General features: G+C 37.7%; 1 protein-coding gene across 1 annotated transcript in view; it reads left to right on the top strand.

Moving 5' to 3' along the window:
* The window catches only part of LOC111156834 (zinc finger homeobox 4), a 155,237-nt gene that overhangs the window by 104,072 nt on the left and 23,803 nt on the right, over positions 1 to 27,362 (top strand). The window contains exons 4-5 of the mRNA XM_022517931.1: positions 20,869 to 20,937; positions 26,776 to 26,892. Coding sequence (XP_022373639.1) covers positions 20,869 to 20,937; positions 26,776 to 26,892 — 186 coding nt within the window. The remainder of the gene's footprint in view (positions 1 to 20,868; positions 20,938 to 26,775; positions 26,893 to 27,362) is intronic.

Genomic DNA, 27,362 nt, shown 5'->3' with positions numbered 1-27,362 from the left:
TAACTACAGGTCACGTTAGAAGGGTGTGTGTGACTTTTTTACCCTTCGGCTTCTGGATGGATGAAACCGTGATGCTGGCAGATGTTAATCATCAGCTGTAAATAAATATTGGAACCGAAGAAGAAAAATGAGAAAGCACAGGAATTTATTTCAATAAATACTTAATAAAAGAACAATTGTTCGCGCAATATTTACTGCCAGCTCTGCCGTAGCTTTAAAACTAATACTTTTTCGTATAAATTGGAAAGAGAAATACATCGAGGCACTTTAAAAAGGAAACTTAATATGGTTATATATAAAAATGTTTCCTTCCTTCCTTTCCGTCCTTCAGAGATGGCGCTTATAATTGCTCCTGGCTGCCTGGCTTCCTCTCCCAGCTTGGAAGCCGCCACCGGGCCTTCTCCAAGTGAGTGTGACACCCAGCTTGCCTTTCACCTGGGTGAAAGGAGTATATATCTAAGGAACAGTTCTATAATTTACATTTAATGCAACCTTTCAATTGACCAAGAGTCCACAACCTCAGCCTGCATCTCACAGCTGAGGACTTTCCCACATTTGTCAAGTCCGTGCCACTCCGGGATCAGCCAGAAGGATTCATCCATTTAAAGCCCCAGCAGCTCCTGAGAGCGGCTCTGCCTCTGTGAGGAGAGGAGTTCTTAGAGCAGCTGCTGGTTTTGTTTTGTTTTTTGTTTTTTGTTTTTTGTTTTTTTTTACGCTTTTAGCCTGAGACTGAAAACTTTCATGGATTAGGAAGTTTTAGCAAAGGATGCATCTCATAGAAGGAAATGGAACAATCTCTTTTCATTACTAATGTGCATTATTTGCCTGTGGACGCATACACAAAGATGTACTAAAGACTATTTTTAACAATATGTTGGTGGCTTCTAAACTTACGACTCTGATTTAATTTCAGTGTCTGTGGTTGCGTGGTATTTTCTGTTGGAGCCAATCTTTCACTAGGAGTTGGTTTATTTAAATGTAATTGGGTCCTGTGGATGGAAAAAAACCTACCGATTTTATGTCTTTGGAGACCCACCCAGACATTTGGTTTGGCCTTCGGTACATAAATAATAACAAGAAGGTGTATGCTGTCATTGCCCCGCTGGAAACACCAGAAGTGGTTTGGCAGGAAAGAAACCATAACAGATGACCCTGGGTAAACATAGAATCAGATGCTTTTCTGCATTAGCTTATGTGTATGTGTCATAGATATGCATCAGTGCATATTGTATTTTGGAACCTCTGTAGAGTATAAGAACAAAGGGGGAAAAAAACAGTTAATGTTGAGAACACGCATGTCTCAATTACTTTAAAGTAACGGCAAGGCTTTATTTTATGGGTTGATTATTTTTAGCCCGAGCTTATATTTAATTGAGGCAAATATTAACAGAATCATGTTTAAAATTGTAAGTAAAGCATGAAGTAAACAATGTCAAAGCATCAGCTTCTAAAGTTAAAAATAAAAAAGTCTGTTGCTTGTTTGCATGTTGCTTTTTGGTATAAAACTTTTCCATTTATTTCTGTATGTGTAAATATGCCTTAGAATCTAATTAACTAAATGTGTTCACTTATCTCGTGTATTAAGAATGTTAGATTGTGTTGTAGATGTTCAGGGAATGACACAGGCCTGGAATTTCAGGTTGGGATACCTGACCGAAACTCGTGAAGCTTTTCAGCTTATAATTGTCTACTCGTGCACTGTGAACCTTGGTGGGAACCCTGAGTTTGGTTCACATTGTCTAATAGAGAACAGGCATTCGTTTTCTTTGTTGGATTTCAGTCTAGGAGTATTTGATATACTTAGGTGTTTAATTCCTCAGACAGTAAGTAAAATTTAGGTGATTGTTAAGTCAAATGTAAGAAACACAGTAGACTTTGGAAGAAAGGAATGTTGGTATTTTAGCTTCTTATCCTTATTAGGTAAAATAGTCACAAATACTTATTTCATGTGTGCCTTCAAAGACTATTTTAAGCATTATGTCCTTCTTTTAACTTGAATGAACTAAAGAAAGGGAAAAGTTGTAGGTTTAGGCTCCATATGGACTATAGGGAATGAATGAAACCAGTGGTATGCACTCTTTGAACTAATGTGTTTTTCTGTCTAACATATTGTATAGTTTACAACTGCAAGCATAATGTGTTTTGCTTTATTATTATTATTATTTGATGGAATTCAATCTGATTAATTTCCCCAAGAACCAACTAGGCTTTACTGATGTATTTGCAAATGGCAAATATTAGTATAAACATTTAAGGCAAAGATGGTGCCTGTGAGTGAGGTTTATGTACTCTAATGATGTTTAAAATTTCCATTTTTAAACTGCCCTTTGGCTTATCTCAGAATCTTTAACAGCATTGGTATCATATACAGATAAAAGAAAAATTTCTAAAAATAAGTCTCCTGATAGGGTTTGTTTTTTTTTTTTTTTAATACGGTGTTCAGTGTTTTCAAGAAAAATCTTGATTTCCGGATTCATGGGGGGAAGAAAGGGAAAAGAACGCTGGTTTGCTTCTGGACCATCTTAAGATGATTTGAAATGACTACTATAAGTTCGTAATCTATTGTCATTCTTGATTTTACCAAACTTTTCTAAAGCACTTTTTCCCCCCTTAGTAATGTCTCATGACGAAATTTTTGTTTTGATTGAGAATATTTACAAGTTTATTAAAGAAAAGAAAAGAAAAGAAACCTTACAAATTTTGGTAAGACAGAAATATCAACATCCTTCTGTGTTTTCAGACTTCTCTTAGGTATTCAGTGATAAAATTTGTGGATGAACTGGAGAATTAAAAAGGATGTCTGGAAATCAACTTTATTTACAAACCAAGTTGAATTTTTTAATATTTCCTTCTTTATGGGTTTGTTTTTCAAATCAAAAATTTTCCCACTTTTTGTAGAATACGTATTAAATTTTATAAAGCTGCTTTGCATACTGTCATTTTACTGCCTTCTTGAAAATGTTATTTGTCTAAAACTTGTAGTTTCAAGATTAGCCATAATACAGAAACCCTGGATGTTCTCCTGGTAATCTACATGCTCTTGGTGACATTTGGTAGTTATTGCTATTCCTGCTATATTTAATAAAATCTATTCTACATAAGGATTCAGTTAAGTGTTTGGAGAGGCCCATTAGCACTTCTCGGCTACTGGAGTAACGTTTCTTGCCAATATGTAAGCACATGATTCTAAAACATTTGATTATTTCAGTTTAAAAATTCAGTTAATTCCTCGTAGATTTTATATTTGGAAAAATGCAGTCAATTTTTCTTTTGAAGAGGAGTTCTGTTTTGTTTTTTACCCAACGATCAGCTGATTTGTTTTTACGTAAACACATCCATGTGGTTTGGCATTAACTGTTCATTTTTCTCTCTTTCTCTCTTTCTTTTTTTTTGATCCTAGTCAAATAAAGTAAGGAAATCATTGGGAAATAGGTGGCATAAGTCAGTGTCCACTGAATGTTGAGTATGCTACAGACCAAATTCAGCTCATCTGGGGTTCCATTTCTACTTGTGTTTCTATTCTTTCAGAAAATTTTGGTTGAGAATTTACAGTTGTTCATTACTTCTGTTATTCTTCTATAATACTGCCTTGGATAATTACTAGAAACAAACAAACAAAAAGAAAGAAACTACAAAGTTGTGACTGTTCCAATTAGATGACTTAATCCTTGTTCTTCTGGCAAATGAAAAAGTTTTACATTAATGAGATAAACAAGAATGTAGAGGACTGTTCTTGGAGTTATGTAACACCCACAAAAGTGCTTATCTAGGTTATTTCTGCCCGGCTTAATAACCTGGGATCCCTGGGCCTAGAGAGTCCATGCTCCCTTGTAATTGCCTGCAAAATTATCCTGATGTGCGTTTTTATAGGAAAGAGGTCTGTAGCTTCCGCTAGAAGATTAATATTCCTCAGCAAGAATACTGTTCTCTAAGACCCTTGAAAGAAAACTAGGGATACATAGTTTGAGTTGAAAATATGCTTAAAAATATGCTTTAATATTACATGTATTACATTTCTAAAGATGGAGTCACTTTCCCTGGCACTGCTATGTTTGTTGCCCTCCCTGAAAATCTACCCCACCAATCTGACCATGCATTCGCTCAGTAGGATGGGTGCCTTCTGGGCGTCCTGGCTACATAGACAGACTTCCTTTTCCCCAGTACACGCTGCCAACTTAAGACCTTCCAGGGACATCGTATTTTTGAAGAAACCATCTTAGGAAACGGGAGTTTCCCTAAATCAAATTGACAGAAGTAGTAGACAGAGTCACCTTTGTGCTTCTGCTCCTTGAGGCTGTAAGTACTTGGTGGAAACAAAGCCACTTCAGTGATTTCGACAAATGGGTAAGTAGAGAAGGGCTAGAAAATGATGTATTTGGCTCCTCTGAGAAGAAAGGAAGGAGGAAAAGCATGGAGTTAAGCATAAAGTGGAGTAACATAAAATGAGAGTGAATAAGAAAGTGATAAGGTGCAGGTCTTAGCAACAGAGCCAGGGGAGATTCTTCCACGTTTGGTTAGCATGAGGAGTTAGAGCACTTCAGATAACGAATGTGAATGCACTTTGAAAAGTGCTAAGGGTTCTGCAAATACAGTGGACCAACGGGCTAATGATGTGAAAGGAATGTGAAGAGAGGGTTGTAAATACAAATGTACACGTAACAGATTTGAGGTAAACATGAAATATTGCTCAGTCTTATAAGGTCTTGTCCTCAGCCTTTATAGCCAATACTTGTGAGTTGACACCCCGCCCCCAAAAGCATTGCAGATGTTCAGGTAACGGGAAAGCCAGAAGGATAATGACAGCTCATGGGTCCAGCCCCTCATTTTACAGCTGGAGAAATAATGCACTCACCAGTTTCATGACCTGTGCAGGGTTACACCTCTAATCCATAGTACAACACAAGCTTCTGATTCCCAATGCAGCATCACTCTAGATATCTTTGTCATATTCTGCTATTTACATAGGTTGAATCACGAAAGGTTTTAAAAGCTGATCGTTGTCCTTGTCTTATCATTTGTTATAAAATATTTCTCCAAAACAGAAAAAGTAATGTAAATGACATGACATGGAACAAAATACCCATTGCATTGATGCTTTGCTCCCTCATGGAATTAATTGTTTTGCATTCCTTTGTTTCAAGAATACTTGGCTCCTAGTACCAACATATCACTTTCTAAATAGTGCTGGTTGTTTCTAGTTTGTCTCCTCCAGACTTAAGCTCCTTGAAGGCACCAGGAGGCTGTTTTCAGCTTAGTGTCTCCTAGCCAAGTATGGCCCTTGTCACCCAGTGGGCTCTCAGGAACGTGTGTTAATTTGAATGTCTTTTATTCTGTGAAGTAAAATTATGTGTCTAAATCTATCATTATTTCTAGTCCTTAAAGCACTTTGTTATTGTTACACATTTTCAGTGAGATGTAAACAAACAGTTTGAGAAATGGCAAATAAGGGGCTTAGGCAAATTAGGGTAGATTAGGAAGCAATAAAAAAAGGTTCAGCTAAAGTTAAGTGAAATAGCAGGGGGCCAAATGATGCTTTACAGATAGAATATTGTAGGTCGTTAGAGCTTAATAGGCAAATGTTTTCATTTTAAGGGCTATAAAATAATTTTTAACTGTAATTTCCTCACTTTTAAAAAAGTCCTTATAAGGGAGAAAGAGAGAAATCAAGAAAATGCTATTGATATTTGCTCATACGGTTTTTTTTTTTGTAAATGTTATTCAAAGCAGTCTTTTCAAAGTCTTCTTCCCATTTACAGAAATGATATTGACCCTTTGAAGATATTTTCTTGTCCAAGTGATCCTCGTTCATAAAATTAAAAAAGTCAGGTTGACGTTTGTCTCAGCCCTCAGCCAGATCTCCTTGACCACAGAGCTCAAGGGAAGTGTGGGGAGGTGATTTTATTGCCATTTTGCAATAATTGTATACTCTTATTTCACCCTCTAGAGCTTTTGTTTCAAACAAGAATGTACTCAGACTTGAAAGAATTAAATGCACAGGAATTATATATTCATGAAACAGTCACAAAAAGGGACTAGCGGAAGGAAAACAATGGAGGTGAACTGGTTTCTACCATGTATAACAGTTGTGTGTGAGGAAGAAAGTGAGGTAGATTGCTCAGAGCCAGCAGATACCTCAAAGGAGTTTTCTGCCTCTTTAGCCTGTTGCAATAGGATTTTAAAGTCTTTTACCTTTGAGAGAGAATACCAAATACTTGTATTTAATAGCAGATGTGGCAAATACTTGATGAATTAATTGCAGTCAGAATCAGAATGAAGTGGAGGAAAAGACTCTGTTTTGTTACCTGGAGGATTCTTCTCCTTGGTTGCCATTATTGATTATAGAAGCTGCTTGAGAGGAATCCACTGGGCAACAGCTCGGGGGGGTAGCATTTGGCCTGGGCTAGTGGGAGACAGAAAAATCTGCCCTCAAGGAGTTTAGAAGCTGGCTAGGAGACAGAATCAATGTACTGGACTCAGTAAGTCAGGTAAATTATGGTATTTTAAGGAACTTCATCAAATTCAGTGCTGTTCAGAGGAGCCTTGGATCTGTAGGGTTAATGGAGGTATTAGGACATGAAGAATGAGTAGGATTGGAAATAAAAAATAAGGTTTTATTTGTTTGTCTCTGCATCTATTCATTTATTTAGGCATGCTCCTTAGGTTTGAGAGAGGAAATAATATGATTCGGACTTAGGGGTGAAAGGAAGTTGATATGGTTGTGTTGAGAAGCAAGAAACTAAACTGAAAGCCTAATAATAATGACCACTTAAGAGGAATCGAAAACAATTAACTAGGTGGTTGAGACTATGGAAGCCTTTGAAAACAATTAACTAGGTGGTTGAGACTATGGAAGCCTTTGAAAGCTGAGCAAAGAAGTTCAGATTTGAAGAGGCAGAAAATAAGAAGGAAACGAACCTTCGAGTGTGAGAATGACACTACTGAAAAGGTGCGGTAGGAAGCGTGATCTGGCAGCCATATGTACGAGGGATATAGCGTTGGGAGGACCTGTGCGCAGAAAGCGCATTCCGGGACCACTGCTGTGGGGGACTGGTAGAGGAAAGAGGAAGTCAGGGACTATCATTGAGGTAACTCTCAGTAAGCAGGAAAGAGAGTTAACAATAAATCCACGGTGCAAACTTACCAACTCAATATAAGCAATGAAGGAGTTAAGACTCCCAAGCTTGGCAACTGTTGGAAATTTCTCAGGCTAAGTGCGCAGGGGAAAAGTGAGAAGCAGGGGCACGCCTTTTTTTCCCCTTCCAAACATATCCTTTAAAAAACTAGTGGTGGAGGAGAAGAAGTAATGTGTTCATAAAGTTTTGTAGGTTTTTTTGAACTAGGAAAAAGGTAGTCGTTTTTCATCAAGATTTTTAAGAGGCCTTTGTAGTTTTAATAAAATGATGTTAGGGACTCTGTTTCATTTATAACATTTAGAGCTTATATTTAAGTTAGTCTGTTAATATCATTTATGCTGAGTAAGTATAGAGGAAATATTTTATGGCATGTGGAACAGTGCAAGTCCAGGATATTTTTGTGTCTTTCTAAGTGAAAAGGATTGATTAAACTGAAATACTGTTCTTATGTACCTCCAGTAATGTGACTATCAGAGTTGCCCTGCACATAGTCAGTATTCCATAAAAGCTCGTTGAATACATGAATAAACACAAGACGTAGCAAGACAGGATGGCCTCCAGGTATTTGGCAAGAGAAAGGAAAACAATGTGCCCTCACACCAGTCCCTAAATACCTTGCAACCCTTTCAGAGATAAAACAGAGGAGATGGGGTGCAAAATTGGAACATTGATTCCATTTGGATATGCCCCCTTTCATATGTGTGTGTGTATACATATATACATACATACATATACATACATATATATATGCATACACACACACACACATACACACATACACTTCTCAGCATTTCGTAGTATAGCTGAAGAAAGCAGACTCAGCTCTGCATATTTCCAATCATTGTAAACAAACTATAAACTAGTGGGCAGTTTTCTTCACTCTGGAAATAAAGTTCTAGAGTATTCGGGGGGATACATTAGCTGATGTCTCCTGAGGACAGGTGTGAGAGAACCAGTGTAAAGAGATATACATAATATATGGGACAGGAAAAAAGTATTAGCCATATAAAAGATGTGATTTATTCTCATATTACTTGCTGTGTTGAACATACTTTTCTGTTCCTGCTACATCCTTAATAATATCAGTTGTTTAAAGTCCTCAAAAGAGAATTCTGCATTTGGCTCAAATTATTTACCGCATTAGAGATGTTTTTATGTATAGTATATAGAAATGAGATAACAAGAGAAAAAATTACTTATTGTTCATTTTCTTTACCACCAGCTTCCTCTCCCTCCTCCTCAACATACTTTTTTTATTTTCTTAAGGTGACCATATTTCTGGCTTTTTATTTATTTTGTATTTCTTTGAATTTGAATTCTGATCATCATTTGTGAGTTATCCCCATTCATTTGAAAGTACAATTTTCTCTCTTGATTATTATCATGTATTTTAGAATAGTGATAGGTTTAATTTTTTGCAGTTTTTTTTGTTCGAATCATCGGATGTTTATGGCAGTGTGAAATTCATCTTGTCATCTTTTACATCAGTGACGATCATGAGTTACTTCCTCGAGTTTGTCAGGAGAGCAAATTTATTGGACCAAATCACCACACATTTTTGAGACCTTTCCTCACCTGGTACCCCAAATCCCAAAATGCAGGTGCTGTGTGCATTGCATGTGAGTTTTTTTTTTATCAAATTTAGGAAGATTATGAAAAATACAATGTGATTGTATTACCATAACAATTAAAGAGTTTAATAAGGAGCTGTTTAAGTTCTGTAAGGCTTTCATTTTTGTTGACACAGTTTTATTGCTTCTGTGGCGCCCATAATATCTACAAGGGGAAAACAGTTCTTGGCTCACAGCTAGACAGGATTGCTAGGCAAATCCTCCCTCAACATAAATGGTTTCTGTCACTGTGTATCACAAAGATGGCAATAGGGTTCTGCTGTCTGACCCTCTTTCCGAGTCCCTGTTTGATCACATCCGGTTACTTTGGTGCCTTCTTGTCCTTCCCACCTCCTAGCTTTCATCCCTGGATTCTCTTCACGATGCTGTTCGTTTCCACCCGCTGAGAGGTTGGAAAGTCCTAGCCTAACTTCAGTGACTTCTGTGACCCTTGACTTCCATCTCCTTTCTTGCTGCTCTTCAGAAACCCACACCCAAGCCCATCCTAGGATACCTGCCTGCCTCGCTCTCTTCAGCCCTAAGTCATGTTTTCCTCATCACTGGCTCATTCACGTCATCACACCAGCATTTCTCTCCATCATCCTGATGATGAGAAGCTTACTGCATGCTGCCTGCCTCTATGTACTGCCCATTTCTCTGATTTTCACAGCAAAACTCCTCAGAGAATTGTCTGCACTTGACATCCCTGTGTTCTTCACCTTCATTCTCTCTTACACCACATTCAGGGGGGGTCTCGTCCTTACCACTCCACAAAAGGTCAAGGCCTCTGAGGACCCATTCTTTGGCACATCTACTGGGAGTTTCTAGTGCTCCTCGGGCTAGACCAACCAGCAGCTTTAACAAGATGACCTCTCCCTTCTTGAAATGTCTCTTTCACCAGGTTTTCCACACTGTATTCTGTCTTGATCTCCTACCTTGTTGACTCTTCTTGCTTGGTCTTCTTCACTGCTCCCTCCTTAATTTAGAAGGGAACAGTGGGCGCGCCTCCACCCGGTGTAGGCAACAAAGAGAGAGCAAGCCCTGTAGCAAATTTAAAAACAATAAATCTGAAGGAAATTTACCTGCTTCATTATTATTTTTGCCATGCATGGACAATTCTAAATAACTTCAATGATAAAATACTTCTCCCTGCTGGAAAAGACTGCTCATGGGGTCCCCTGCTTTGATATGTCCCTGTGTAGGAGTGTAGCCCAGGTTCAATCGGGGACTCTCGTTCTCTAGGTGATTTTATTCAATCTCATCTCAAGGACTTACTCTACCATCTATACGTTGACCTCTCCCTTCCTTCTCCCCTCCCTTCCTCCACCCCACATCTGCTTACTCTACCCCTTTGCTTGGATGTGTAACCAGGACATCTCAAAGTAAACATGTTCAAAACTACAGATACCAAGCGTTCTCTCCCTCCTTACTTTTTCCATCTGTATTCTCCCTCATCTCAGTAAATTACATCTGCATTCTCCTCATTTCTTGGGCAAAAAACCATCATAGTCATCTTTTACTCCTCCTGTTCTCTCACTCGCCTCATCAAACCCACTGGCAAGTCCTATCTGCTCCTCCTTTGAAATATGTATCTGTTCCGTGACTAACTCTTTGGTTGAGTCGTTACCTATCTCTCCTAATGTCACCAATACGTTATTTTACTTGACTTCTCTGTGTAATTGTACACTTGTGCCTCATACTTCTGGAAGAGTTCTTGTCCTTTGGCCACTGTTTTACCAGTCACCCCAGGGTCCTTTGTTTACCTCTTTTTCTCTGTCATTATCTTGTATCATGTTTCAGTGTTCTTCAATGCCTCTTTTTAATTTTCCTTAGAGTTCTCTCCTTAGAACTTATCTTCCATACTCTATGCATAGCTCCTGAGATTTACTCACAGGTATTAGCTTCCAAGTATTTTGAACCCAGACTTCTCTTTTAAGATCTAGTTTTATAAACTTAAATGTTTTCCAAACAGCTCCGCTCCATTTCATGTCCAAAATTGAGCTCATCGTATTTCTTTCATCCCAATCTTGGACTTTTGAACTTTCGTTTTTCTCTCCAATGGAATCACTGTTCTTCCTTTATCCATGACTTTTTCTAGACAGTAATGGATTGAGGTACAGTGAATGTTCCAGTAACCTTTTTTTTATTAGTATCAAAACTTTTCCTCCACCATTCTGTCTTCCACACAGCATCCCAAAGATGCAAATATGATCATGGCACCCCCTGCTTAAAACTCACTTTGCCAAGATCAAGGGACCCTTTGCCAATATTTTGCATTCAGGCAAAGGAGGAAAAAAAAATTGGCCATCTCTCAGAAACCATTTTTTCTACTGCTAATATAGTCCAAAGAAAGCAATGTGCCAAATCTCATCAATCTGTTTGCTCATTAATGAATGATTTATTAAATAAACATTTCATGGGTATGCATAAGTATTGTCTTGAAAATTCATAGCAGGTTCCAATAGTACATTTTTCACTCTTGGCTTCAACCTGGACTTTCTAATCTTCCTTTTCTGGGTCTATGCATACTTTCACTAACTTTCCCTTTCCAGATTTATTTTACTTATGTTTGTATCCATCATTGCCTAGGTGAATTCTCTTAAGTATAATTTGGGGTATATGACCGTATAAATTTGACCATTCCTAATGTGGTGAAATGTAAAAAACTCCAAATAGTGAAAATCCAAGGATTATTTACATATAATTTAGGAAACTTTTCTGCATCTTAGGTTAATGGTAAATTTATTTCAACAATTATAGTGTTGATAAAAAAGAATCGATCTAGTCATCTGAGGATTTTCTTTTATAGCCATATATAATTCACAAAATAAATAAGCCTGCACATGAGAAGCAATAATTTCCCCCCTATATATAACTGTATAGAGGAGTTTATTATAAGTAGTAGTGGTACATTCCATGTCAGCATACTTAAGACATTAAATATTTAAAGAGTAAGATACCAAGACTATATTTCCTTACTTTGCATGGTCAACTGGAAGTGTTGATAACAACTAACATTTCATCCTTACATTGACTTGCCATGGCAAGCAGCAGAGATCATTTTGTCCCCCCATACAGATGAGAAGACTGGCTCCAATATGTTAATAGAGTTGTTTAAATGTACACAGATGGAAGCTAAAGTTTTAATTGCCATTCCATACATTTCCCATTTGACATTGTCTTTGTAAAAGCTCTAAACTATTGTCTCTGGTTCATTATGAATTGCTTTGAAGAGAAGTGTTATGTGCTTTGATGTTGTGTTTGGTTGGACATATGATTTAGGTGACTGTACTGTAAGGAATAATCTAGAAAACTAAGGAAACTCAGTGTTTGTGTATAAATGGAAATGTTTAGGGTTCTGGAGACTGCCACATTTACAAATCTGTATAATCTGAGGTTGTTTGTGACTTCTCCTTAAATTTTTCTCTTGATGAAAGGCCGATGGTGGAGGTGGGGTTTGGAATTGGAAAGGACAGTGTCCCTGTCTTCCGAGAGGAAACCTAGGGCTGACTCTGATATCACTACCAGTCTAAAGAGTTCATCTTCTTCACTTTAACTTTTGTAAATGGCCAAACCAGTGTGAATTGAACAGTCTTTACAACTTGGTACACATACCACTTTTATTGCAGAATGTAAAATTTGCTTGGGGATTAAAAAAAAAACACTTTAAAATTACACAGCTTAGGAAAACAATGTTTAGTCTTGTTAACATTTGCTCTTCCCAAAATATCTACACATATAATAGTGATATTTCAAAAGTCTAAAATACTAACTTAGCTGATAGAGAGTATATGACATATAAATATAACCTAAAAAGCCATAATATCAAATTGTTGTAGACTTTCCTTTGAATAACTTGTATCCAGCAGGATGGATCAAAGCCAGAGAAGACTCGTGCATGAGTACAGCTACTACTTATAGCTACTGCTGAAAACTACTACTGACTTACTTATTCAATACTAGATGCTTTATATTCTTTACTCCTTATCACACTTTGAAATCTGGTTAGTTTTGCTTCCATTTTTACAGCTAGGATCCTGAATTTCAGGGAGGCTAAGTAACTTGCTGTGTCCAATAGCTAGAAGGTGTTGGAGCTGGGATTCAAGTCCAGGTGTATCTGTTTCTTTGTCCATGTTTTTTTTCTTTTTTCTTAATACAAATACATGCATAGGAATAGTCCATACTCTTCTTTAAAAAAAAAAAAAAAAAAGATTTTCTTTATTTATTTGAGAAAGAGAGTGAGAGAGAGCATGAGAGGGTGGAAGGTCAGAGGGAGAACCAGACTCCCCATGGAGCTGGGAGCCTAACGTGGGACTTGATCCAATCCATACTCTTCTAATGAAATAGTGTTTTAAGAGCACAGGCTTCTGAGGCCCAGATAGCTACAGCAGAAGTGGGCAATTTTTACGTCATCGATGGCTCACCTTTTATCTTTGCTTGCTCGAAATCTCAAGCAAAGAGAATGAATCTCAGGTTTTTTTTTTTTTAAAGATTTTATTTATTTTGACAGATAGAGATCACAAGTAGGCAGAGAGGCAGGCAGAGAGAGATGGAGAAGCAGGCTCCCTGCTGAGCAGAGAGCCCGATGTGGGACTCGATCCTAGGACCCTGGGATCATCACCTGAGCCAAAGGCAGAGGCTTTAACCCACTGAGCCACCCAGGCGCCCTGAATCTCAGTTTTTAAAAATTACCATTATTTCAACACAGGGTTACTCGTTCTGGTTCTTCACAACAAGAGTGAATGATGTTTTCTGAAACTAATGATGAACTTTATGTTGGCTGATTTAATTACAAAATTTTTTTTAAAAAGAGTGGACGATGGTTTCATGGATCATGACTCCAAAGAAGTATGCCCAATGATTCACTGAATGTGATTGAAATAAAATGTTTTGTTTTAAAGTTGTGAAATTGATTAAACTCTGTAATTGTTTTAGTAATTTTAAAACAATGCAGTCTTAGAGGGGGGTGACTATAATTGCTAAAGTCTTTGAGGTGAGAACATAAGAGAGGATATAGAAGCTTCCAAGAACCAAACAATAAGTCTGAAACAAAGAAATGCAACTTCCCTGAGAGTAAATGATACATTGTAAGGATTCTTTGAAAGGAGTGAAGGAGGGGTGCCTGGGTGGCTCAGTTGTGTCTGCCTTAGGCACAGGTCATGATCCCAGGGTCCTGGGATCAAGGCCCACATCAGGCTCCCTGCTCAGTGGGGTCTGCTTCTCCCTCTCCCTCTGTTGCTCCTCCTGCTTGTGTTCCCCCTCTCGCTGTTTCTCTGTCAAATAAACAAATAAAATCTTAAAAAAAAAAAAAAAAGAAAGAAAATAGTGAAGGAAATATTTTCTTTATTTTCATTGCATTAAAAAAAATAACTTTAAAACGCTTTTGACCTAGCATGAGGCTATTCAGAAAAGTTGATAGCTATGAAGTAGAAAGCTGAGGTTTTCGTAGATTAAAAACTTGCTATGTGATGCAAAGCAACAGGTTGAAATGAACAGCCAGGGCTCCACGGGAGCGAAGGCTATCATTGGGCAAGGTGAGAATCAGTATGTAGACCAGAGGTGTTTCCTATGTCGATGAACCACCTAGCAAAGCCAACACAATACGCTAAGGAATGAAAACCGTTTCAGACAATATGGAGATTGTGATGAATCCTATACGGACTTAGGGGCAGATGACTGGGTAACTGACAGATGTGAGCACAATGTTTTCCCCAAGTTACAACAATAGAATTTTGATCTCTTAATTCAAAACAATCAGAAATGAAACAGAATCCTATGCAGAGAAATGTATTAGAAATTAATAAATTTAAGAAAAAATCAGTAAGAGCACTTTCAAGTAAGACACATTAAGAAGTTGTATGAGTAATTTATTGAGACTAATTGATATCAGGAACTTATTAAATTCTTTTGAGGTCCCATTACACTGAGGTCATAGATGATTCAAGAAGCAGAAAGAAGTGATCACACTTTCCTGGCCTAGAGGTCCCAGGAGATCCTACTCCCTTACTATATAAAAATAACTTCTGGGTGAAACCATACAGGGCAGGGCAAAGGAGCTTTACCCTTACTATATAAAAATAACTTCTGGGTGAAACCATACAGGGCAGGGCAAAGGAGCTTTACTTTTCCAGAAAATAAAAAATTACAAATCCAGCCCCGTTCAGATAATTGACACTGGAGCATCCAATGCACTTCAATCTGTTACTGCCTAGAAGAAATAATTTAAGAGAAAGCACTGTAGGTCAGCAAAGATGATGTTGCTTAGTTACTCAAAACCACTTGGTAGCATGTTGAGTTGCTCAGCTTTTTAGAAGAGCACTCTTTGTATCCAGGTAGGAAAAAGATAGAGACCACTTGAAACCATTTTTAATTGCAACCCTGTTTCATCTGAAAACAGGCTTTACTTTTGCAGTTGCACAAGCAAGTTCAGAGGTCTTTATTAAAATGTAAACTAGCAAGATAATAAAAGATGTTGAACTTGATTTGTTCTTCTAGATATTGATCTTGTTGTGATGAATTTGCTTTAAAGGAGTTTGAACTGTTTTGTTTTGTTTTGTTTTGTTTTGTTTTTAGGAGGTAGGGAATTCAGGTTTTAGACATCTGGGCCCAGAAGTTCTGGGGGCTGCCTGGAGGCAGCAGTGTTCAGGGGAGAGTATGACTAAGTCCAGATCCTACTTTTGCTACTCTCTGCCCTTGGGGAAAAAAATTACTTAACATTTCTGAGCTTTAATATCTCAACTTTTCCAAAAAAGCAATGTTTTTTCCTGCACAGATATACTGCAAGGATTGAGTAAGAAAATTGATGTTATGTGCTTAGCACCTAACAGGTTTCCAACCAAATATTCACTTATTATTTTAACATTAGAGTGCTGCAAATATCTTCTCTTATTATCAGAGTCCCTGAAATTTCCTAGAACAATGAATCACGCAGGTGTGGTAAAGGTAGGAGGGGCTTCGAAAGAGAAATGAGGAGAAGGTAGGGTTTTTGAAATGTGGATGTTCTTTTAGAATTTTGTCTTTTCCAGGAATTGGACTCATGTTTTTTTTTAATGGATGCAAGGAGAGGAGAACTCAAACTGTTTCCTAGGACTACAGAAAATGTTTTTCTTTCTCTTTATTACTTTAGACTAGTTGGCTTAATATTTATTCTGTTTAGTGGTATATATTTCATATTATGTGCTATACATTTGTGAAAATCATGGTATACTTTATTACTTAATGCATTAGCAAATCACTGGGAGGAAATGAGATGTGAAAATTTTGTAGGCAGACACTTAGTATTATACTTGGCAGTGTTTTAAAAATTTACTGAACTTGTACCAAATGCTTCCCAAATTTTGCTGATAAGAATGCAGAAAGCTCATGACTGTGTGATCATGAAATGCAGATTAGGTTAGACTTATTCCCAGATGACAACAAACATTCTTAAACTTAGAATTCTCTGCTTAGGTATCTAGGCTGTTTCAAAAAATTTAAATTCCAGATCTTTCCCTGATCATTAGATTTGTATTGGTTATGGCTTTTTTTTTTTTTAATATTATTCCTATTAGCAGGAAAAAAAAAAAAGATTTGACAGATGAAAACTTGATCGTTTTTTAATGAAGATGAAATGCCTAAAAGTTATCAGTTTACTTACTGGAATTATTATTCATATAAGGGAGGGGGAAGGCAGAAAGGAGTAATGAAATGGGCAGGCTTATGAGTTGGGGAGGCAAGGTGAGGAAAGGAGACAGAGCCTTGAGAACCTTCTGTCTCATAACTAAAAGGAACAGGAAGGCTAAAAATTTAGGTTTTTAAACATTGTCTTTGGAGATGTAACCATTTGGGTTGGGCCAGTGGAATGGGTAGTTAGCAGAATTCAGTCCAAATGAGAAAAACGAACACAAGACATAATTGCAGAAACAAAAGGAAAGCTACTTTTAGGATTTTAAAAATGTGGCTTAGTATATCATTGTGGTTAAGATACCCATCTCTGAAATAAAAATGCATGGGTTCAAATCATGGCTCACCACTTGCTAGGGGTGTTCCAGTGCATATAAAGGGCATCAGTTAGTACCGGGTACAGAGTAAATACTCTGTGAACTGTTGTTGATGATGGTGATTGTGATGATCGATACACTATTCCACAGAAAATGGGACCGATTACTCCCACATTGTGTTAATAAAAATAGAGTAATTTGGTACCATTTTCAGATGTGTGATCATCACCAAATTGACAGAATAGAGTAGAATATTAGATAAATTGTCAGTGGTATTATTTTTAAATAGTATTAAATAAGAAAGGTCAGGTGCTAGAGAACACAAATTAGTAATCTAATTAAATCACAGCAAAGAGACAGATCATGTTAACAGCAGTCAAATTTGTTATTATAGAGCAATTATTAAAGTAAAATATTGAAAGATGCTATGTATCATTACTAGGCTTTAAACATTTCATTTACACAGGCAGAAAAGTATAGATTAATCAGTTCATTTGTTAAGTTAAAAGCTCCTTTATTAAAATATTTATATCATTTGTATAAAGAGAGCAGCATTGTTGAGGACATAAAAATATTCTGTGGCTCTCTGAACTACATTCCTTTATAAAATTATTTGCACAAGTCCTTCTCAATGGAACAGTTTCCAATTTGAACGTATCCTAATTTGTGAGATTAAATAACAGTTTCTGGTTTTGACATTAGCAAATTTCCTTAAATCACTCTCAAATAAAATGATTTCAGTGTGCACTGAACTATTATTTAGTTGCATCATATATTCAAGGAATGTAATGTTTTATGAAATACCACAATTTGTACAAGACTAGTGATAGTTGCTTTCTTCTGCATCCCCTCCCCCCCCCCACATTGGTTTTGGAACTTCACTAAGAAAGGAAACCCTTTATAGGCTCCTTGATACTGCGGCTTTACAGCTGGACACATCCAGACATGCACAGCCTTTATACCAGGCTGAACTGGGTTCCCTCCAGGCTCTGTCACTTTCAAACTTGAGAACCTGGGCCAAGTGACCTTAACCTCTTTAAACTCCAGTCTCCTGATTTGTGAAATAAGGATTAATATTTGCTGCATAACTTTACCATAAGGATTACATGACTGTTTTCAAGATTTATTTATTTATTTTAGAGAGCATGCAGTGGGGAGAGGGGCATAGGGAGAGGGGGAAGTAGAGAAGCAGACTCCTCCTAAGGGAGAAGCCTGTCAAGGGCTCAATCCCGGGACCCTGACCTGAGCCGAAATCAAGGGTCAGCCATTTAACCAACTGAGCCACCCAGGCCCCGCTTACATGACTATTTCACTTGGATAGATCATCAGAGAACTGGCAGAAATACAAACTCAATAAGTTGTCACTTTTAAATTTTTATTTCCATGAATCATAAAAGAGTAGTAGTCATTTGGTCAAATTTACTTAGATACTCCTGATATCTGTTTGAGTGAGTATCTGATACATTGAAATGTATGTTTGCGTGTATGTGTTTGGAATGATAAGGATTCTTTGATAAATTATATTTTTTTGTAGAGAAGAGTGAAATAAATGGTTTCATACACACTCACACACATTTATACAGGTAATCTGCTTTGGTGGTTCAATTTGACATTTTTCAACTTTACGGTGGTTGAAAGTGGTAAGCATTCAATAGAAACCATACTTCGATTTTTGAATTTCTATCTTTTCCCGGGCTAACCATATATGGTAAGATTCTTGTTCATCACTTTCCACTGGACAGTGGAAGCAAGCCCCAGCTCCCAATCAGCCAGGCACTCACAAAGGAAAACCACCAGTAGACTTGCAACCATCGTGTGTCCACCCAACCATCCCGTTTTTCACTTTCAGTACAGTATTCAATGAATTACATGAGATATTCAACACTTCATTATAACATAGGCCTTGTGTTGGATGATTTTTGCCCATCTGCAGGCTGATATAAGTGTTCTGAGCACGTTTAAGATAGGTTCGGCTAAGCTGTGATGTTCAGTAGGTTATGTGTATTAAAAGCATTTTCAACTTGAGGTATTTTCAACTTAACGATGCATTCATAGGGACTTAACCCCATCGTAAGTAGAGGAAGATCTGTATATGTAACAGAATTAGTATCTGTGCTTGGTATAATTGAAAGGGCTTTGAATTTAGAGGCTTGAGGCTCTGGGAAGCTTTTATAAAATTCTCATCTTGAGATTCATCTGCCTCAGCATATAGGGCATAGATTCGTGTTTGAATAGAAGCGTCCTGGTGACTTTGCTATGCCTCACTTTGTCCTTAGTTGAGAATCTGTGAAGGTGAAAGTTCTCGAGGAACTCACAATTTATTGGGGAAATATGCATGAACCATATAAAAAGGTATCATAATACACTTAGGATATATATATTGATAATGTTATAAATATATATATATAAATATATAGCTCATAACATTATATATATATGTTATGTATAACATGTTTATAAGCTAATTGTTGTGGGAACACAGAGGAGGCAGCACTTGCTTCAGGCTTTGAAGGAAGAATAAGAGTTTAACAGGAGACAGACAAAAAGACATTCGCAAAGTAAAAGGAACAGTGCTGGTCAAGGCATAAAGATCCAAGAGGTTGCCAAGAGGAAGAAAAGTTTCTTGAATGACCTATTGGATGGATATCAATACTGTGATCAATTTAGAAGTTATTTGGATTTATAAGTAAGAATTAAGGATGAATTCTTCCTTTCAAGATTAATTGAAGTTTTGTTTATTAAAAACAAAACAAAACAAAACAAATAACCCTGATGTTTTTTTGTTGTTGTTGAAGTGAAGACACTGAGGATTTATTATGATTCTTTTTAAATAGATTACCACCAGAGGCCAGAGGTGTTGTACATAGCAGGAAAAACAATCAGTAAATGCAATAATAGTGCCTTGGTGTACACTTCTACTTTCAAGGTTAATTATTTGTTTAATTAAAGCCTTAGAATCAACTAGAGATGCTGGTGCCCAGAAATATTAGATAAACATGGGTCTCCGTGTGTAAGAATTGTGTGATGATCTTTTCAGCCTCTTACTACAATCCAGCCTTTTCTCACTTTGAAGACTAGATCACATTGCACTTTATTTGTATTTTTTCTCTTATAATTGTCGATTATGTATACAGGTATATCTGCATATCACTGAAGAGGGAATTGAAGCTTAGCAAGTTTAAATTACATACCTAAGTTCCCTTACCTAGAAACGGAGGGAGCTATGAGTGGTGCTTAGGCAATTCCGTCTTCTGGAAAAAAAGGTCTTGCGGTTTTATGAGAGATTGGTCTGGTGAAACAAGGAATGCAGGGCAGGATGATTTTTGTGGGGGCCATTGAAATTGTCAGTAAAGAGAAGATGACAGAGAAATAGAGAAACACACACGACAAGAGACATTCCCATAAAATCAACAGCATGGGATGACTCAATGTGGAGAAAGATTAGGAGATGTTGAGGGTGATTTCTGAGGTCCAGTCATTTTCTTATAAATTCCCATACAACAGAGAACACAAAGGAAGAATAGAGGTAGATAAAAATAATGATTTGTGCATGGAGTTGAGTTTAGCAAACCAAGACATGGTTGGCACTTCTGCTCTGGAGCTCAAATAAAAGACGAGAATAAAGATGTGAACTTATTGACAACCTGGACATATTCTCCAGGTTTCCTCCGGTCCTTGGATTTGTTTTTGTTTTTTGTTTGTTTTGTTTGTTTTTTCCTTTGGTCTCTCAGATCAACTATGAGATATTGAAGTTTTTTTGTTGTTGTTTCTTTCTTTCTTTTTTGCTCTCCTGACAGAGAAGCAGACATGTGCTCATGATTTTTACACTGTGCCATTGTTATTATAACACATACTCCTATCACGCAGGCCTGGCCAAATATCCAAGACATAAAAACCAATGAGTCTTCCTGCTTCCATGTTTTGTCTGTATTGTTGTATTTGTTGTGTGCTGCCGATTGAGAATGTGATCTAAGCTTAGACTCATTCTGGTAACCTCAGTTCCCTGGGATGTACAGAGTATTGTTGTCTCACCTGGGCTCCACCTGGTGCTTGTTTCTTCGAAAGTCAGATTTGGGGTTGTGATACTGTGACTGCAGAGCTGGACATGCTGTGCTCATTACCTTTTCACTCTAATGTCCTCTGCAGAAACTGCCTCTTTGGGAGCCAGGACCTGCGAGGATGACCTTACGGAGCAACAGTTGAGAGCAACCTCAGGTAAATGGTCTACTCCTTCTCAAAATCTTGTTTATCCTAGTGCATTACATTTGTTACTCCCATGTTTTATGTAATGAATGTATCTCTGGAACTTCTCTAATTAGATCTGATCAGATCTCTTATTTACACAAATAAGTTAAAAGCAAAATTAAATAAAAAATGACATATATAATATACAGGTAATATACATATACTATATTTGGATACATACATAAAGTAACATCTTAAAGAGCCAGCAACTCCTGCAGGATAATTTCTCATATCTGCATTTACACACTATGAGGTTTCACCTACCTGGTCAGTTTGTTACAAAGTAGAAGATAAAAAGCCAGATATTATTTTTCCCCCAAATCAAACAACCTAGTTGGTGGACTTAATTTGGGGTAATTAATGAGTTGATTGGACTTTGTACTCCCCATGTCAACACATTTACTAGTCCCTGTGCTCTGTGTGTTTGCGGGTGTATTAAAAAAAAAAAATGGCAGCAGTGCTCTCTGAGCTGCATTGAATTCAGATAATTTAAGAGGACATTTACCCGTGTTTCCACAACTCACCTCATTTATTCCTGGCACGATCCCGATTTTCAGATTTCTACAATCGGAATAATAATATGATATATAGGACCAAAAAAAGAAAAAAAAACATTATGAAAAGCCCTTTGTGTTCATAATGGGCAACTGAAATACATTTTGCAAGTGAAAAGATTCCTCCAGTATAAAGTCAGAACATCTCTCTCTAAAAATTCTTTAAAGTTAAGTTCACCTTCACCTACGCGTTCTCACGAACACTTTTTCATTTAAATGTTGTTTTCCCCTAGAAAACTAGAGAGCATGTTTAATGAGTTCACGTCAATAGCATAAACCACTTCTCCTTCCTCACCTACAGCCCAATCAGAGGATTTCATTAATATCAGTTTGGAGGTAATGGGCCAAATGTCTAGACTATGACAAAAATACCAAACAAAAAAGAAAACCTTCCCTACCAGTGAGTGCATTTATTTATTGCTTTGTGAACAAGGGTACCATGATCTACACCTTCACTAGGTCTCTGAGAAACTTTATGTTGAGATATTCTCATGCTTTCTGGATATTTTCACAGTTTTCTATAGGGAAGTCCAACATAACAGATTCCAAATGTCACTTCTCGTTTTTACAAGACTGTTTCTTCTCTGTTACAAGACATCTTAACTGACGTCATCCTGCTGTAAACGTAGTTATCCCAAGTAAGAAAACTAGGAATCCTTAATTTTACTCAAAATATTAGAGCTAGGGACTGTTGGGCGTCAGTCATGAGTAAGACAGATGACTTTTCTCCTTTTTTTCGACAATAGTTCTATACAAATAAAGAAGTTCTATCCAGATTGCAGTGTAATGGAGGAAGCAAAAGAGAGAATGTGTTAGAGCAGAGTTCCTCAAAGTGTGGCTGCCCTCTGAGCAGCATCAGCACAACCTGGGAATTGTAAGAACGCACGTTCCTGGTCCCCGTCCTCCATTTATAGAATCAGAAGCCATGAGGATGGGGCCTGGCAATCTGTAGTCAACAAGCCCCAGGTGATGTGATTCCTACTAAAGTCTGAGAATCCCACAGGTGTTGAACATCCTTAGAGGCAGTGGTCAGAGAAGTTCTCTGAGGAAATGACAGGTCAGCTGAGTCCTAACTAATGAAAAGGAGCCAATTACACGAGTCTGGGGAAATGCCTTTTGGGTAGAGCTGGTTCTAGGAAGTTGGTGATGTTCCAGCAAGACAAAGAAGGCTAATATCTCTGAAGAGAGGTTAGTGAATGAGTAGTTGAAGAGGATAAGGTGTAGCCAGAAAGGCAGACAAAGGCCTGGTGATTTCAACCAGTGTAAGAAGTTGGTATATGATTCTAAGTGAAGTAGGAAGCACTGCGGTGGGAAACAAGGACCGGGTGTCTTGGAGGTATTCTTGCCAGGTACAGAAGACAGAGCTTTTTCTTTGTAAGTGATGGGTATCACTCGAAGGTTTTAAGGGAAAAGTCGGTTGTAAGTAGATCAGATGGAGGATAGATTTGGATGGAGTGGGTCTGTACAGAGAGACAATGGAGGAGTTCAGGAAAGAATCCTTACAAGCCAGGTGTCTAGAGTAGAGGCTCAATGTCTAAAATTAAAACTAATATAGAAAATGTTTATTATTCTCTGTTTCTTCTTTACATGATTACTCCATGGGCTTAAAAAGTATGCAGTGTTTTCCTTAGCTCAGAGGGCTCCCAAACACAATTGTAAAATAAAGCAATGGGAACCAAGCACAGTTGGCTGGTGCTTAGATCAGAGGGCTGTTACTGAAGTAGATTTGCTTAGAAATTGTATAATTTTATAGAAGAAATTAATAGTCATTTTCCAATTATTTTTTATTATTCCAGTGGAAGTATTCTAAACTACTCACTCAAAAACCTCTTTTAAATATAGATTATGTGTATGTGCAGTGTAACATAAGATCATTATGTTAGGTGTGATAAAAATGCTAGGGGAAGTTACTGTAACACACCTGTATAATATAAGAGTACAGTAGCATTTTGAAACATTTAAAAATAAAATGTATTATCATTTATTTGAAAATTGGGAAGTCTTACAGGACCCTAATGCACATTTTAAGCTTAAGTACATTCAGGCCATAATGTTTAGCATATAAATAAATACTATATTTTTTATATCTCATAAAGCAAAAGCATAATTAAAATACATATATTATGAATATAACAGTATTATGAAATGTTACTGTTGTATATATTAGTGAAAAATCCTATTGATGAAAATGAAAACTGCTTTAGCATCTTTATTTTGGAATTTTATGTAACTTAGTGTCTTTATTTTGCAGCTTTGTAGGGTGGAATTTTATGGAATTTTCCTTTGTTTTAAGGCATTCCTTTAATACATATTACATAGTAATACCTTAATTATATACATATATATTTTTTTTTGATAAAGCGCCTTACATTTTATGGCATTTTACAGTTGAGGAAATGTGGTTTTGAAAATTAGAATGTAGACACCCCTTCCTTTAACCCCAAATCCAACCTACGGTTTTCCTGGAAAGCTGTTTCTCCTCAATACTCTCAACTCTAAAGTCTCTTTATAAAATGAATGTCAAATTTCTTTTAAAAGTTTTCTTTAAGAATGAAAGTGAGCTTTTTTTTTTCTGCCTTGTATGAAACTTTATGGTGTATATAAGTTACCCTTTGATTATTTTTTGCATGATTAAAAATTTGCAAAGTTCTATGGCTCCAAAGAGCCTACCTGTAATAAACAGCTTACGCCTTCCAAACCACAAAACAAGCCTGAATTGCTTGAGCATTAGAGCTAATTGCCTGCCTACTTCAAAGGAAGAACCAGAAAAGAGAGAGGGGGAAAAAGTCACAGGAACAGAGGCAGTGCGGGCAAATCCACCTCTAGAGGTTATGAGTTGTGGCTTGGAAGAGCCAAGCAAAGTTATGGCCTCAGAACTGCTGTTTGCGATTAAGTTGATGGGGAGAGTCTACGCCACAATCTTTCCCTGCTGCTGACACAGAGTCTTTGTTCACATTCAGATTTCTCAAACTGTTGCCAGGGTCAGGCTGAGGTCAGACACCGCAGTGATGTATAGAAGAACATGTCTGGGAATTTCTCTCACACTTAAAACGCGTACTGGAAAATGAGGAAGACCCTGCAAAAAAGTGTGTGACGAGACCCAGATTATACTGTAGTTTTGTCTTTTAGTACCTTCATAATTTTTGTTTTCTTCTCCTGATGCACTGTGTTTTATTAATGTGAGTCGCGATAGCCCTTACAATTTTATGTTCCCTCAAGATAAGGACACTCAGCAGCACTCTCACACTTCCTTTTCCAGCCCTGGGGGAAAAGGCCAGTAAATCTACTCAAAGGACTCTTGCATCCCGTACGCAGGATGAGTTGAAAAGTAATTGCCATGGGCTGTCGTAGGTAGAAGGCTTGACACTGGATGTCACGTCACATGTGTGGACTTGGCAGGGAAACAGCCCAATCCAGTCGTGACCTCAGCCTTCCAGCCGCCCAGACCAAGCCGGCCACGGTCCCCACCCAGGCTGGCTCCTGCCGGGACCAGGGAGCCTGTGTTTGATCAGTAATTATCACTGACGGGGTGAAGGCAGGCTAGAGCCTTAAGAAGTGTTGATTCTCTCCTCTTAAAGTAAAAATTTCACAGGTATTTGCCTGAAAGGGAAGCTTCCCCCAAAGCCCTCAGATGACTGACCCCCTCCACCACGGACCTCGGCTCTGCCTTTGTGCAGTGGCAAAGTGCAAATATGGAATAAATGGATTTGTATGGTGCCTTTGAAGACTCACAGTTGAAACAAACTCTTATTTCAAGTAATGTTCTTGTTTCCCCCATCGAGCCCAGAACTGCCCCCTTCCGTTGTTTCCTGCTCACACAGTTGCAGAGCGGGGCTGGCAAGCGAGGCACTAAATAGCAATTTTTTTTTTTTTGTGCTCAGCTGCTACATATGACAGTGGATATTTCATTCTGCTGTCAGAATGTTATTAATAAAACATGGGGTGTGGAGAGGGCCACGATTTCCCCTTTCAATCACTATAGCATTTGCAATGAAAATTTTATGCAGTGTGTAATTTTCAGTTAATGCTTGACACTTAAAATGTCCGTAGCAGCGTTTTGTATGGTTATTGAAGGGTTAATTGTATCATGTTCTCTGCATAAAAGCTCTGCTTATCAAAAGCAAATAGAAGAGTGTATGCAAATGTGTGTCGATGACCTTTTGCCTTTCCAGGGTTAATTTATATGGTCATTAAAGATTTTATGAAATTGAGCAGCCTGATGCTTCAAATCCCATTTTACCTTCTTCTCCTAATTTATGTAATTCCTACCTGAACAGGGGAATATGATTTTTATTTTTTGTGCTGCAATGAAAACAGCATGCCATGCTGTGGGAAGTTGTGAGTCTGGTTATCTGGCATTACTCAGATTGCTAAAAATTCATTAAAATGTGACATCAGCACAGTGAGAGACAAATGATCACAGGATGAAAGAGAACAGTGGGCCTTTCACGGATTAGTGCTACACAGACCCAGCATAGAGGCTAACTGCATAAACAGATTAATCCACCAGCAGCGGCATGGCTAAGATTTACGGAATAATTAAATAGGGTTGGGTTACTATGAGGATTTCCATGTAATCTAGCTGGTGTGAACCCGTGAATGAGGTGTGGGGTGATGGGGTTGTCCTAGAAGAAGTATACCTTCTTATGTTGTCCTGTGCCCTGTATGGCTCCCCCTGCAGAACACACACACACACACACATACACACACGTGCACGCACGCACACCCCAATGTAACTGAAGTTTTGAGATCCTACTCAGACAAATACCAAAAAAATGCCCCTGGGGTCTGGGGACCAAAGGCAGGAGTAGCACCTGTCTTGTATTTAACCCGTCAAGTTCATGTTATTTCGCCAAGAATTTTTTCCAAGAGTTTGGTTTGCTCTGTCATCTGTCCAAGTCCGTGGAACAGTAGGTCCATGTAGCTTAGAAGTTTCTACTAGTAAAATGACAGAATTGCCTTATACCTCCTCTTAAACCTTTTCTAGCTTAACCTGTCCTGAAAATGATTTCTTTTCTTTTAATTTAGGGCAGGCACATTTTTTTCAATGGATGTAAAAGAAGTTACTGTAGATGACAATTTGCGTTGGTCCGGTCTTCTAATAGAGACCTGCGAATAAATTTATGTTCTTTCTTCAGAGTAGAAGGTCTGCAGATGATTCATAAACAGCACGGTTTTTAAATGGTCACGTTTATTTTAGTGGGCATCCTTATGGGGTTTTCAAGCCTACTAACTGGTCTCCTTTCCTTAACAGAAGAACAAAGTGAGGAGGCAGAAGGAGCTGCTAAGCCAGCAGCAGTAGCCGAGGAGGAGGAGAAAGACACAAGTGAGAGAGACAATAGTGAAGGCAAAAACTTGAATAAAGATTCTGGTAAGACGCTAGCATCCTTCACCTTTCTTTCCTCCACCCCATGCCTTGCAATCAGCCCTTCCGTCACCCCCACCAAAGCTTATTAAAAGCTTTTATTCATGTTAAACTGCCTGAACATTCCCACTACTATTCATTGCATGTGCATTTTGCATGTGATTTCTATCAGTAGCCTCCCATTGACCTATTTTTAATCATAACCATCTGACAGAATAGATGTGGATAAGTTGAAGAATATTACAGGACGACCAGCGAGATTATTTTTTAATCAAATCAGTTTGTGTGCTTGTAATTTTTTAAGCGCCTTTCATTAATCTTAGCGATACTTGTGAGTCCTCTGATGGCATATTAATTTTTCATAAGCACAGGATTAGATATCACTTGAATTTTCTCATTCAGTCACATGCACCCCCCCAAACCATGTAACCCTAAAAATAAATGTTATTTTTCCTTGCTTTTTTACAACCTACACT

Source organism: Enhydra lutris, unplaced genomic scaffold (assembly GCF_002288905.1).
Source record: "Enhydra lutris kenyoni isolate GAN:26980312 unplaced genomic scaffold, ASM228890v2 scaffoldscaffold49, whole genome shotgun sequence".
Lineage (NCBI taxonomy): Eukaryota > Metazoa > Chordata > Mammalia > Carnivora > Mustelidae > Enhydra > Enhydra lutris.
Note: the sequence above shows the minus strand (reverse complement) of the source record. Positions and strands in the feature narration are given on the sequence as shown.